This window comes from Perna viridis, chromosome 6 (assembly GCF_037379345.1).
Source record: "Perna viridis isolate PV_CMFRI_1.1 ecotype Kerala chromosome 6, ASM3737934v1, whole genome shotgun sequence".
Taxonomy (NCBI): domain Eukaryota; kingdom Metazoa; phylum Mollusca; class Bivalvia; order Mytilida; family Mytilidae; genus Perna; species Perna viridis.
In genome coordinates this window covers 13,216,070-13,230,679 of record NC_142450.1, presented here as the reverse complement: position 1 = coordinate 13,230,679, position 14,610 = coordinate 13,216,070, and the positions used below count along the sequence as shown (strand labels likewise).

General features: G+C 31.6%; 1 protein-coding gene across 6 annotated transcripts in view; it reads left to right on the top strand.

The window, feature by feature from the left end:
- Positions 1-10,951, top strand: part of LOC148613712 (peptidylaminoacyl-L/D-isomerase polyprotein 2-like) — a 55,689-nt gene extending 44,738 nt beyond the window's left edge. For 4 of the 6 annotated variants that reach the window (XM_088587255.1, XM_088587254.1, XM_088587257.1 and 1 more), the window contains 2 exons: positions 9,458-9,578; positions 9,694-10,951. In XM_088587255.1, the coding sequence (XP_088443381.1) occupies positions 9,458-9,578; positions 9,694-10,892 (1,320 nt within the window). In that variant the 3' untranslated portion in view covers positions 10,893-10,951. Of the gene's footprint in view, positions 1-845; positions 897-1,269; positions 1,443-3,150; positions 3,257-3,776; positions 3,918-9,457; positions 9,579-9,693 lie in introns of those variants that run through there. The other 2 variants (XR_015923429.1, XR_015923428.1) reach the window with 2 other exon arrangements.
- Positions 10,952-14,610: the final 3,659 nt, after the last annotated feature.

Sequence of the window (14,610 nt, the reverse complement as noted above, 5' to 3'; positions counted from 1 at the left end):
CACACATGTAGTTAAAAGACACATATATGCACTACAGTATCTTTAGATTTAGATCTTTTAAATTCATGTATTTAGCTTTTCTAATACATTTATCAAACATTTTAACATCTACTTATTATTGATAAACCATCGCTATTATGCCATGATTTATGCGTCGATCATTTTTGAAATAAAAAAAAATATCATATAGCTTTTAAAAAGATCGATCGTAAAATTTAGGACTTTTAAGGTGTTTTAACTTAAAGCTGCCAGTTGAGACTGGCAGGTTGAACAACATTGCTCTTGAAAATAGGCATTGCACTCTTTGCTACACAAACAAGTGATGAATATCATCTGTCTGCCTTTGAAAATGATGTCATAAAAACCTTAAGAATGAATTATTCCAAGATACTTCACAGGTAAATACTCTGTATTTTGAAAATAAAGGTGGCTAACCTGTTGTGTTAAGTTATTGTGTAAATAGTAGATGCAAACTGTTTGCTTTTTAGTTCTTTTTTCTATATACCCAGGTAGCATGAACCTTTTCGAAATATTTTATTTCGAGTTTATTGGTAGTTTGCTAAAACATTTTCAACAGAACATTTTAAAATCGTTTTTAAAATATTTTGATTTTTTTCAAAATGTTTTGATAACGTTTTTGAAACATTTTACCGTTTAAGTTTGAAAAAGGTTTTCAGAACTGTTTATTGAAATGTTTTTGAAATGTTTAAATAACATGTCACTGTAATGTTTTTGGATCTATTTTTTAAACATTATTTGGATATGTTATAAAAATGTTTCTTGTATGTTACGAAAAAAATAGTTTCTGATAATGTTTTCATTAAATTCCTTTGAAACATTTCCAGATATGGTTTTAATACAGTTTTCTGACATGTTCAATAAATAGTTGTAGAAATGTAAGAAAAACATTTTAATATATTATTTTATAAAAAAAAAAAAAAAACATTTTAAAATGAATTTAGAAAATGTTTCTAAACTATTTCAAAATTAAATATTCAAAAAAAAACAATTTTCAAATATAAAATAAAAAATAAATAGGCCATGATATTGAAATCCTGATAATCTAGCACTATAAGACAATAGCGGATATATAATTACATCTCTATTTAAAAATACAATGAAATGACCGAGCAAAGATACATGTATTATACACATGCATTATACATGTAATACTAGTTTCTTAATTTGTCATGCCTATTTGATTTACAATTAATTCGTCCCAGTTTAATTTTGCTTAGCTTTTAATTAACCAATATCGATGATATATAGATGATGGCATCTCCATATAAATAATAAGATAATAGTGCAAATGGTGTGTCACATGCTGCTATTGCCACTGTTAGAACAAATCTTTATCAGCGAGCATATTATCATACACCAGTTTGCAAGGAGCACACACTTTTTGAAGACGATTTAAAGAATCTGGTTCTGTCTAACAAGATGTAAGTACAATTCTTTGTAATTAGATAAGTTAAAAACTATATGACAAAGTACTTTGAATAAATACTGGTCTGTGTCATCTTGTTTTATAAAAATAGCTGGTCAATTAGTCATTTTACAATTTCCCAGTCACTAGACAACATAACGCTGTGAAGACAAACACTCGAGTGATTTCTGATTTTGTTTTAATTTTGTTTTTGTAATGCCCCGGAAATTTGTGCTGCGACGGAAAATTTACGGGTATCTCCGTTTCCGGTTTTGTATAATATCAATTGCATGTCCGGAATGACAAATTTAACCAGCCCATGGAAACAGGAGTTCGGGATTCTCGGACTTTTACATGACTTTTGAACTAAAATCAGACTTCCGAACGGTATTTTGTGAAAAACCATGCTGTCAGATTGGGGGGGGGTGTCGTCTGAATTTGAGTTTCGTGTACTCACATATTGACATATATTCCACCAAAAAGTAAGTGACACATTAAGGTGAATACAAATGAACCTGAAAATTGTAGTTTGAGATAATTCCAAACCTTTTACAAAAAACATCAAACTATTTAACATTTTCTCCATTGTGTTTTTTATCAGCAGCTTGCTTATGAACTTCGGCATATTTGTCGCTAAATTAATGTTTTATTTGAGTATATTTTTTTCATTTCGAACGTGACAGTTTGTTTTTATTTCAATTGTTTGCTATATGTTTTGTATTTATATTTTTATATATCAAAATATTGATTAGCAAAACGAACGAACATTAATTATATGCATTCATTATTGTTTAAAGTTCCGCCATGATGAAAATACAAATATTTTATTTCGCTCGAACACAGTTACAATAATGAAGAATTATGATAAATGACTTAAGTGTTTATCATATACCATGTATTTGTTAATTATAATTTGTCTAAATCATGTGCTGTAGTCTAAGTAAATGAGTGCAGTTCAAATTACAGGTGATACGGTACACAAAAAAACTTTCTTAAGCCTTATACGTGTACTGTATACATGTTCCATAGTCCATACAAACATTTTTATAAAGACATGAAGAGTTGTCGTTGAGTCAATGACTGTTGATTTTCATTTAAATGAAACAGTCTATGATACAAACTTGTTGAACATGATGAGTTGTACAGTTACTTGATTATAGGGTAACACAAACAAAACCTTACAAGAATCTGTTATTTGTGTATACAGTACCCCATATTTCATTTTTGAGAACAAAAATAAATTCATGTACAAGGTCAAGGAAACTCCAGTTAAACAAGTATTGCTGAATAGTTGACCAAGAGCAATCAAAAACAATATTTAATGTTCCATGGTATTGTACATGTAAGTCATATGAGAACATTTCATACATAACTTGAGGTAAACTAAATGAATTATATGATTTGGAAATTAATCTAAACATTTACATATACATTTGTATGACCTTAAATAAGACACAATTTTCAATTTCTTAAGAAGTTTATCGTGCTATTTTTTTTTTTACTTTTTTAATAGGTCCATAAATGCCAGCTGTTGACTTACATTGTATATTTGTAACTAAGGATAAGGAACTAGTTTTATCCGTCATCAGATTTCTTTTGCACAGTATGTTGTCATGAACATGTACAATTATACCATAGTCATGACAGTATGATAAAAGTCTATCCATGTTGATTCTCAGTATCTTTTTCCATATTAAAAGGAAATATGTTTTGAAATTTTCCAGAAAATTTTGGATGCAGCCGTCATGTTCACCTACCAATGATACAAGTTACCTGACAAGTCATACATAACAGGAAGCTCTGTTCAAATGAAGTATGATAATAGATTGTGTAGGTATTTGAGGTTCTGTATGCAATATTTTTATGCCTTGTTTTTTTTTTTGAAAAAAAACAATTAATATTGATTTAGGGTGTTCCAAAGGTAGGAACAACCTCTTTTGTTGCGAAATGTTGGAAGTAATGTGGAAAATGTTTGCAAAAATGAGGAAATTAATAGCTTGGACCCCCATTTTCAAAGTCTTTTGATTGTTCACTATAAACTTTCATTAGTCAATTTATTTTAGAAATGTATTTGTATTATTTCTAAATGTGTAATGTAGATAGATCCCATATGTGTTTATCGCTTAAAATGTAGCACTACAGTTCCCATGACACTTAAATGAATGTTGTAACATAGACGTAATATTTTAACATAATGGGATGTTTTGTTTGAAGAAGAAAAAAACATCCAATGAGCCATATAATGTAGGGTTTACTTACATAGAGGTCTACTTCAATACAGAAATCATGAATCACAATAACTTTGAATATGAGTATTATGTATATTTATTACTGATTTGTATACTTCCAGGTCATCCATGGCATATATATAACTGAAAAGAATTCATACATGTATAATTTAGATGATCTTCAATACTGTTCAAATCTCTGCTTGCACTGTAATGAAAGCTGATATGAAGCTGAAGTTTGAAAATAAAGATTTTCAAAATCATATTTCTTATGCAAATGTGCAAGGTTTAAATGTGTTGTGCTTCAAACGTAAAAGTCACTTTCATACATGTATACAATAACAGCCATGTATACTTCTTGACAGTACCATCCTGGAATACAATCTAGAATCCTTTGCACTGCAAGCTGTCACTCTATCAACTGACCTAAAAAATTACTTCATTGTTTTTGTAGATTAGGTTGATTTTGGTCTTTTGTAAATAGTTTTACTTTATTTGTTTTTGGGCCTTTTTATAGATTGCTTAATGGTATGTGGTTTGCCCATTATTGATATCGATGTGGTGATTTCACTTGTAGAAGCTTAATCGTTACTTGCTTGGTTTTTTTTAATGAGTATCTCATTGGCAAACATAAATGGTACATGTATTTAAGTTTTCTACTTATGACTAGTGAGTGCTAAATCTTTCACTACTTCTAAGTTACTTACAAGTAATTTTGTGTAACAACTATTTGGCTATTTTAAAGCAACTGTTGATTATGTGAGGTAGCACTATTAAAGCGCCTCAAAATGTCACAATAGTAGAGTAGTATAAAGCAGGATCATTTCATACAGTAAAACATTCTTGTCCTGAAATGCAAGAAATAATTGCAATATGCATTGAAACCACAGCCAGTCAATGAAAAAAAAACAAGTTCCATGGGTAAATAGAATAAAATATAAACATTCACAGACATGCACAAATTTGAAAAAGAAGGATTTATTGTTGAATTTTGAGCTAATCATAATCATGCCATGTACTTGTACCTATAATTTACATTGAATTGATCTGAATCCATGGTTTCCTTGTATAAACTCTACAAGACTGGTAAATTGTGATTTTTTTTTTTTTTTTTTTTTTGTTCACAAAGTTAAGAGTGATGTTGAGGTGAGGATAATCATACCATATGCACCTGTTTAATAGGACATCTTATCGAATGATAATTATTAGTCAACTGTGCTGGTAATGCCTGTTCATTGACGGATCCAGGATTTTAGATAGGGGCGCACAGTAAAAATTCTGCCGAGCGGAGCGAGGTGACACAAATTTTGAGGTTTTAAATTTTTGAAATATATAGTGGGTGCAATGTAGATATCTTTTGTGGTTAGCGAGAAATTTATAGTCAACTTGAAACCGCCTAAATCTACCCCTGACAACCCATGCTTTGCAAATTTTAGGGGGCGCACTCCCCCACCTGAATACGCCTCTGTGTAACCATATTGATTTTTATGAGTGGGGGTCGGGGCTAGGATCACATTTGAAATAAAAAGGCAGGACAATGATATATGATTTTATATAAATACAAAGATGCAATAGGCAAAAAAAGGTTCTGGTTTGAATATTACATAAAATGATCCAGGATACAAAATTTAACTATATAGCCCCCCTTTTTCCCCTTACGATTCAAATGGATATAGAAATTTATCATTATTTACCTGGGAGGGGGGACTGGTCATTTTGAAATCATATAAAATTTTCTTGACCCCCCATGATATTTTCTTATCCCCCTTAAAAACATTTTTTTTTAAAATGTGATACCCCCTCTATTAAACATGCGTATGGAGTTTTCATATAACAACTCCTACATTATGCCAGAGCTTGCCGAAAGTACGCAGAGTTTTTGTATCGCGCTAGAATTCTAACAAATAAACTTCTGGAACAGGGTTGTGTTGCTACAAGATTGAAGTCATCCCTATAGAAGTTTTATGTTATGGTCGTCATGGACCGCTACGGTGTATCCATCTGCGCCATGAAAACTGATTTCTTCAACGTGTCATGGTTTTCCTTTCCTCTTTCGTCTACCCCAGACTTGACTTTTATGAGCAACTCGGTGGGTGTTTCTAGAAAAGCAGAGGACGCTTACCCTACTGGCGCACCTGGTCCATGCTCCAAGTTTTTAGTGGAGTCATAGTTGCTCATTTGCTTTTGTTAATTTGTATATTTGATTTTAACAAAATTTCATGTTCTTTGTACGTCTGTTTTCCATGTCTGGTCTTTGTCCCAGGATAACATTCTTCTTATTACCGTTATAAACGTAGTTCCCTTGATTACTCTTTGAAGCAAAAACAGTTGAGAAGTTAAAGAATTCTTGCAATAAAAAATTCAAGTCTTCAATTCCAAAACTTGATACTTTGGAAAAGTCTGATCAAAATCAAGCAGAATCAGACACAGCTCTTGAGATTCAAGATATTGGTAAGGAAATTGAATCGTCAGCAGATAAGTCGGACCAATTTGATTTAATAACTGTAAATGTTTTAGGTCCTGATGGTTATGTTGATATGTGAACTTGATTTTACCAGAGATCATGCATGTGACAATGAAATAAAATGTTTAATGGTGGTAAAATATGTTTTAATTCGACTAGTGTAATGCTCTGCTTAACTAAAAATTGGATCCCCCTTGAAATCCATGTGCACAAAAATGACCCCCCCCCCTCTTTGAAGTTATAAAAAAACTTACAGAAAAAAATGACCCGCTGGATATATGTACTTGATTTGTTTAAATTTTCAAACAAATGTCTACGGTTTGAATATTATTTGTAAATTATTATATAAAGGATGCCGAATATAGAGGTTTAACCTAAAAAAACAAAGCTGTTATGCACGTGGCTAATTACAATATTCGTTATGTTTCGGCTATGTTTACAGCCAATGAAATGAACATCTCGTTAGCGAGAACACAGCGTTACTTTATATATTTATCGGGCATTTTTAAAGAACCCAAAGCTTTTCCGAGAGGAAATAATCGCCATTTTCTTGCGGTATATTTCTCTGTTTCCTTCCCCTTTCCCTATGATATCCCCTGATTTAACATGTCAAAATTTATATCAAACAATAAGGTGTTGACCCCGCACGGAGTAAGTTTTTAACTTTGGATTATTTTCTTATGATAGATAAGTGTTTCAGTGAACTAACTGATATGTTTATATTGCCGCGAACTTTGAATAAATAGTGTATTTTGAGAGTCACAGAGAACGTCCTATATCCTGGTGTCATCGGTTATCGATAGTATATCAATGTTGTTGAACAACTTATCAAATAGCTCCAATTTTAAAGTCATTATAAGAACTGATCTTTGTGGGGTTTTTTTTATTATTTTCTCCGAAGATTGGCGAGATTGCATGTTTACATTGTGAGAAGAACACATTTTAGTTAGGTGACCTTATTAATGACTTTTTGGGTACTACGTCATCAGTTCTCGATAGGGTTTGACTCTGTATGTATGGCATGAGAGACATAGTTGGAAAGTGAAAATAAAAAAATAAATAATTCAACATATTTTATCGATATTTCATACTATCAGGGTCCATCTATTACTCCAGTGAATTTTATAATTGATTAACTTTGATATGGCTATTGATTAACTTTGATATGGCTATTGATTAACTTTGATATGGCTAAAAACTTTTAATCACATCGTATATTTTTTATAGAAGCAAAGATCTACATGGTTATTCGTATTATGATTTGCCCAAAATTAATAGACTTTTCATATTATTGCTCCTCTATATCTCTTAAAACCTTGATAACGTCATGATGTGTTAACGTTTTCTGGTAAGATATATTAAGATACGACCAGTACTGCGCACCATATTTTTCTTACTGACTTGCCGTTTCTTTATCCTGACTGCACATGACCGCTTAATAGATGACCTACCACTTTCAATGAAATTTGTTTACATTCAAAATATGTGTTGGGAGAAGTGGTCGCTTATAATATGAGGTTTTTAGGGTTTAAGAGAAAGGTAAAATTAAGGGGCACTAAAGTTTATTGGTATTATACATACCTTAATACGCAACATGGCAAAATCAAAGCTGATAGAACCAAGGAAGTGTTCAGTTGGGTAATTCCTTGTGAATAGACCACACATGCGATTTTGCGTTTTATATCATATTGCCTATAGTCATAGAATTCGTCACTATCGAGAACAGATGAATGCACGATATAGATAATAGTGAAAATGATGTGTCACATGTTGCTATCGAATATGTCAGAGCAATTCAGTGTGCGTATTATCTTACAAAAGAACGTCATAGATATTAACCCGGTTACTAGTTTTGCCTATGTTTACATTCAAACTTTACGTTAATTCTTGACCAAACTTGGTACTTTTAAGGTATGTGTCAAAGAGAACAACTATCTTCTGAATGAATATAGACATTTATTGTCAGCAGCTTACAATTTTTTTGAAGTGTGTATTTTCCAACAGTTTTCCATTATAGATGTATGTTTAAACCATTTTTCATCGTCATGATAGTTGTATAAATATTGTGATTATGTTTATGAGTACTTTGACTGATATTTTGCATTGCATCTAACCAAGATATTTATTTTGAAGCTAAGTAATTTATTTTTAGAATTTATTGTAGACTTTGACCCTGTTTGGGGGTTTGGATAGAGTTAATAAAGTTCACAGTTTTGATTATATAATGCTTATCATTTTGAATTTATTTCGTTGTAAGAAATACACATAATCTCTCTCTTTTTTCATGGAATAAGAATTACATAAGAAGCTCATACCTAATGATTTAATGTTCCCAATAAATCAAGATGATTATTTTTTTTCAAGGTAAGTTTTATATAGTGATGAGAATCTGATTGGACCATGACAAGTGATTATGGCATTTGTTAGTCTTTTAGTCTATCTTCATTCATTTGACCGCAATATGAAATCACTGTTTTACATAAATCAGTAGCAAATCCAGAAACTCCGAAAGTATGGCGTTTGAGGGACATATTGGTAATGTCATTAATTTCCCACCTCTGTTTTTGCTGAACATCAATAAAGGTTTAATTATAGAACACATGTATGAAGTTTGGTTCCATGGATATCCACTTCCTGTTTGAAGAGGGCATATATTTTAAAGGTGCAAATAAAATCTTGATATAAAGCTGCAGTTTTAATCTAGCAGACAATGGTATTTCAATGACTGACACATACATCTGTTGCAAAAAAAAATCAAGTAATATGTAATTGATGGTATGTATAATTTTTCCTTTAGTTTTAATTATAACTACTGTAGGTATGTAAATCGTGCCTATACCATTAGTCATGTACATATTTTTTTAGGAAACGAAAGAACGGAAATGGACACTGCTTGAGATGCCTGAAGATGAATAAGCGTTTAGTTTGTTGCTACATCTACAAAATATAAAGAATTTAACTCTATAAATTTCTTATCTCATGTTAAACATGTTGTATGTGTATGCAATTATGGCATTAAAATATTCATAATTTAGATTAAAAAAAAATGTTATTGAAAAATATTATAATAACATTATAGTGAATGGTTGTTGAAAACGTTATTATAACAATTCTGCAACCATACATTTTTACGTTTTAAAAACATTTCTAAAAAATGTTTTCAGTCTTTCTAAAACATTGTTATTACGTGTTTGTGCTAGCTGGGTATAAAGCGAAATAACATTGTAAATTATATTTAGAGTATATCAGTATGGATTTATCATTTCGACACACTACCGGAGTAGCTAAAAATCAATGTTATTTACACTACAATTTTTTTATTGACGTTCTTACCTCTAGATTTGTTCCCATGGAATATTAAAGGTGTTTGGTAAGCGGAACGTACCAGGATATCGACTGATGTGTGATCAGTGCTGTAATGATACAGACAACTGTAATAGTCACCTTCTTTGTTCACATAGTAAGTTTTTTAGGTGAAAATATAAATATCAATTAAAAAAACTAAACTGTAATCTTAATTTTCATTTATAATGTGAATATAGTCACCAGCTAATTATGTCAATCATTGATTTCAGATAAAAGAAATTACAAGTTTCTTTTGCTTTATACCCAAAATTATGGTGCAGATAATGCTACTATGCAACAACTTTTCATCAATGCTTTGAACCACAACGGGATTTGTAGTATCTCATCACCAGTTAATTCGGATTCTGACTCCATTTCTGTAACCGTTGGTAACACAACGACGTATACGTTCACAACATCAATGACACTGACCCCTGGTTTTAGTAAGAAAGGAATATTGGTGGATTGTGATGTTCCAGTTAATCTGTACGGATTTAATCATGAAGGAGGCACGAGTGATGGCTTCACAGTTCTGCCTTTAAGCATGCTAGGAGGAAAATATATAGTACCTTCCTATTATTTTACCGGCAGTTATGATAGTTTATTTGGGATAACTACAATGTCAAATAATACATTTTTAAGTATTTATACAATGTCATCCTCAGGAAAGATAGAATTCAATCACCCTACATACAACAATAATTCGATGATTAACATAACAATCAATGCTCTCGAAACCTTTCAATTATCATGTAAAACCTGTGATTTGAGTGGTACAATAATATCTTCGTCAAATCCTATCGCTGTTATATCGGGGAATCAGTGTGGAGGCGTTTTGAACTCGGGTTGTAGCCATATGTCGGAAATGGTCATCCCCATAGACGAATTTTCTCGTTTGTTTGTTATCCCTGCACTATCGATTTCATTCAATGGTAGAATTAGAATATATACAAAAAGTGTTACATCAGTTTTTCTTTATTCATCCACACAAAATCATGTATCTTTGAATGCGAACGAACTAAGAGAATTCGATTACAAAAGTGTGTCCGTTATTGAATCGACGTCCCCGATAATGATTCAACTCTACGGAGAGTACACATTGGATAGAGCAGATGCGTTCATGATGAGCATTCCTGGTGTTGATCGTTTTCGAAGCGTTTACATGTTCTCCGTTCCATATCATGGTTTTACTAGCTCGTTGTCAGTCATTGTTAAATCTAATGAAATCAATAATCTTCGTTTGGATGGAAATTCTATTGTACCAACTGTAAAAAAACAGGCAACACTTCATAACATAAATTATACTACATTTGCTGTTGATGTAAACCCGGGACATCACAAAGCTGAAAATATCAATGGAGTTGGTTTTGGACTCTTTATTTATGGCGCCAAAAATCACGATAGCTACGGATACTCTGGTAGTAATTAAACATTAGCTTTTTTTAGAGTCAAATTATAAAGTATAATAAAGTAAATTACAAAGTATAATTGTTTATTGAAATAGTTTCTTAAATATGTAGGTAAGTTGTTTCTCCGACATCCGAAAACTGTCTGGTATGTATAACGTATATCTTGGTTCATTTTTGTTTGGGTTTTTTTGTCTGTCTGAACATGGAAACTAGAAATGTGTGTAGCTTATGAAAGCTTCTTGTGCTTTTAAGCATACCTGTAGGGTATTGTTAGACAAGCCTCGATGACGTATACGGATATAAACATTAGCTCAGTGTACTAAAACTTTCTCAATTAGATATATTCACTGATTGCAGAGCCAGATGCCGGAGTACCTGTAAACATTCGTTTTTTTTTTTTTTTTGTTTTTTGTTTTTTTGTTTTTGTTTTTGTGTTTTTTTTTTGTTTCTTATTTGCTTGTTTTGTTTGTTTTTGTCTCTTCCTTTTTCAATATGTGTGGGTATTCATATACCAAACGTTTAGTTTTTTGTGTGCAGTCTTGCTTTTTTCTTATCTACAGTTTTTATACATGCATGTAAGCGTATTTTTTACTGTTATCAAAACGTGGATTGTGTCTGCTTCCTGTTTTTAATATTAGCCAATGTATTTGGATTCTTTTATCTTTGAATTCTCGTTTAGTTTTGATGCTACTGTGTTTTTTACTGATATCAAAGACGCATTGGAAAATCAGATAATGCTTATTCATCTAATGTTTGTACAATTGCTCTCAAATCTTGGTACTAATTCCTGAGATTTTGTTATGTTTCATAATCGAACTGGGATCAATTTGGAGTATCTGCATTGTAGGACTTTTTATATGATTAGGCTAAAGGTGAGCCCTTGTGTACAATATAGTTTCATTTAGATTTAGAAGCCTAAAAATCTCTTAAAATTATGTTTTTAGGAATTGAAAACAAACTGTTACTTCTCTCGGTATTTTTTTGATTGTCAAAAAAAAAATACAAACAAAATGTATAGACATAATCTCAAATGAAATAATTTAATCAATATAATCGATAAAAATGATATCAAGAATAATAGCAACTAGAACCCAGATATATTTTTTTCATGAAACAATAATACAAATAAAATATAATTTAGAGGGAAATAACACACGAAACAAAAACCATGATTACTTTTAATCTTTATACATTTCGGTACAACACGTTTGGGGAAAAATTATGGTTTCCTAATCGTGGAAATTAGCAAATTATATTGATCGATATGTGTACAACTTTTGACATAACCCCATTGAAAAAGATAATTTATATGGCACGTCAAAAACATTATTAACCAACTACCCATAATACGTTAAAATATGTCAAAAACAGGCCAATTGATATGCAGTCAAACTGGGCTTCTATACGGGGCCAATATGGATCAAACCAGGGCCAATACGGCATCATAACTTCCGGTCATTTGACGCCGCCATTTTGAGTTAGAATTAGATTTAATGAACTGTGATCACCAGGTCTTAAGGCTAAAAACCACTAATTCCACTTTCCATAGGCTTCTATGCTAATTTCACAATATTCAATGGCTTCTCTGGACTTTACCTTAACTTTAACCTGCAGAGGACTATATATCAGCATGATTCTACATATGTCAGCTCACAATCCTCAGAATGGCATGTGGGGTTAGCAGACTTGCAGTGCAGTACTGGTCACCGGAAGTGAAGGGTCTATAAATAGCATGGGAAATCCCAGTGTTTTCACAAGATAGGGGTATATTTAAAAATCATTATGGAGATTAGGCTTCACATCACAAGAAGCAAAATGCACCTATAAAATGTACAAAAATGTTTTTCCTTTCAGAAACTGTTTAAATTTTTTTAAATAAGATGAGAACTTTTTTCACAGCACTATGAGGAACAGGGGTAATTTCTGCGTAGGACTATTTTTGCGTACGTTCCAAATGCTCATTGGTTGAATTGGTGGTCTGTAACCTAAAGAGTCACTTTTTGTCTTAGAAAAAATAAATAACTATACAGGTATCTTCCTACACACATACTGAATGCATTTGCAAAGTTTCAGTGAAATGTGACAAGCACTTTTTTAAATATTTGATTTTTAAATATAGGGTAACCAAGTTGTGTCAGCAAAAAAGTGACAATATTCTACCATACTTAAATGCATTAAATATTTGCAAAGAACTTTTTCTGACTTTTCAAATAAAAAATATCAATCACAATTTGTTTTTTAACAATATCAATGAAGAAATAGTTTTAAAAGTAATCATTTTCTGAGAAATTGGTCTATTTTTAAAAATTTATTTCTGACATGCCTCCCCCTTTTTCTTGATCACATGTCAAAAATCCTAAATCTTTAAATTTTCACAAAAGGTGATATATTTGGCTTTAAATTTGTAAATACAGTGTTTTCACATTAAACCATGACCAGTAAAGGGCACCTAAAGCAAAAAAAGTACTCAGTAATGGATTTTCCATGTTGCCATAGGGGAATGCTGATATGGCCTTAACCGCAGTAATGAAAGTGAGTTTTTCCTCATTTCTAACCTAATTTTTGCTCAAATCTACACAAAACTTGATTTCAAGTGCTTATTACCACCATATTTAGGTAAATATAGCCCTCAAAGTTTAATATTTGATATTTTTACTAAATTTTCTACACTTTTTACAAGATAGGACATAAAAATCAGCCAAAAAGACCAATTTTCCATAATTTGGACCTATAACTTAAAAAAATGCATATTTTGAAGGATTTTTGTAGTGTATTCCTCTCATGGCAAAGTTAACAAGGTCTTCAAGTAGTTTAAAGCTATTTCAAGAAACGTTTCATTTTGCCATGGCTTCCACTTAAGGCTAAAAACCACTGATTCCACTTTCCATAGGCTTCTATGCTAATTTCACAATATTCAATGGCTTCTCTGGACTTTACCTTAACTCTAACCTGCAGAAGACTATATATCAGCATGATTCTACATATGTCAGCTCACAATCCTCAGAATGGCATGTGGGGTTAGCAGACTTGCAGTGCAGTACTGGTCACCGGAAGTGAAGGGTCTATAAATAGCATGGGAAATCCCAGTGTTTTCACAAGATAGGGGTATATTTAAAAATCATTATGGAGATAAGGCTTCACATCACAAGAAGCAAAATGCACCTATAAAATGTACAAAAATGTTTTTCCTTTCAGAAACTGTTTAAATTTTTTAAATAAGATGAGAACTTTTTTCACAGCACTATGAGGAACAGGGGTAATTTCTGCGTAGGACTATTTTTGCGTACGTTCCAAATGCTCATTGGTTGAATTGGTGGTCTGTAACCTAAAAGCTGCAGAAACACAAAACAAAATCTTCCATTTTATACAAAAAGGATATTTAAGACTGAATAATGCAAATAAACCTACATGTTCTTGGTAAAAACACGGAAACAACAGTTCTACAACTCATCTAGTTGAGTTGGTTAATGAAATTGTCAATAAATATGTAATTTCAAATTGGCCCTGCTATAGGTTTTGGTCAATCATATTGGCCTCAACAGCCGTATTGGCCCTCGGCGATGCCTCGACCAATATGACAGACCTCAATCCTAAAATAGGGCCAATATGAAATTACACATTTATTAACATATAATATAGATAAAAGTCTGGTGTCTATTACTTGTAGTTTATCAATACTGCTCGGTTTAATTTGTAACAATTATTTAAGAAATAGCTGTTGTACATTTTCGGTGCATG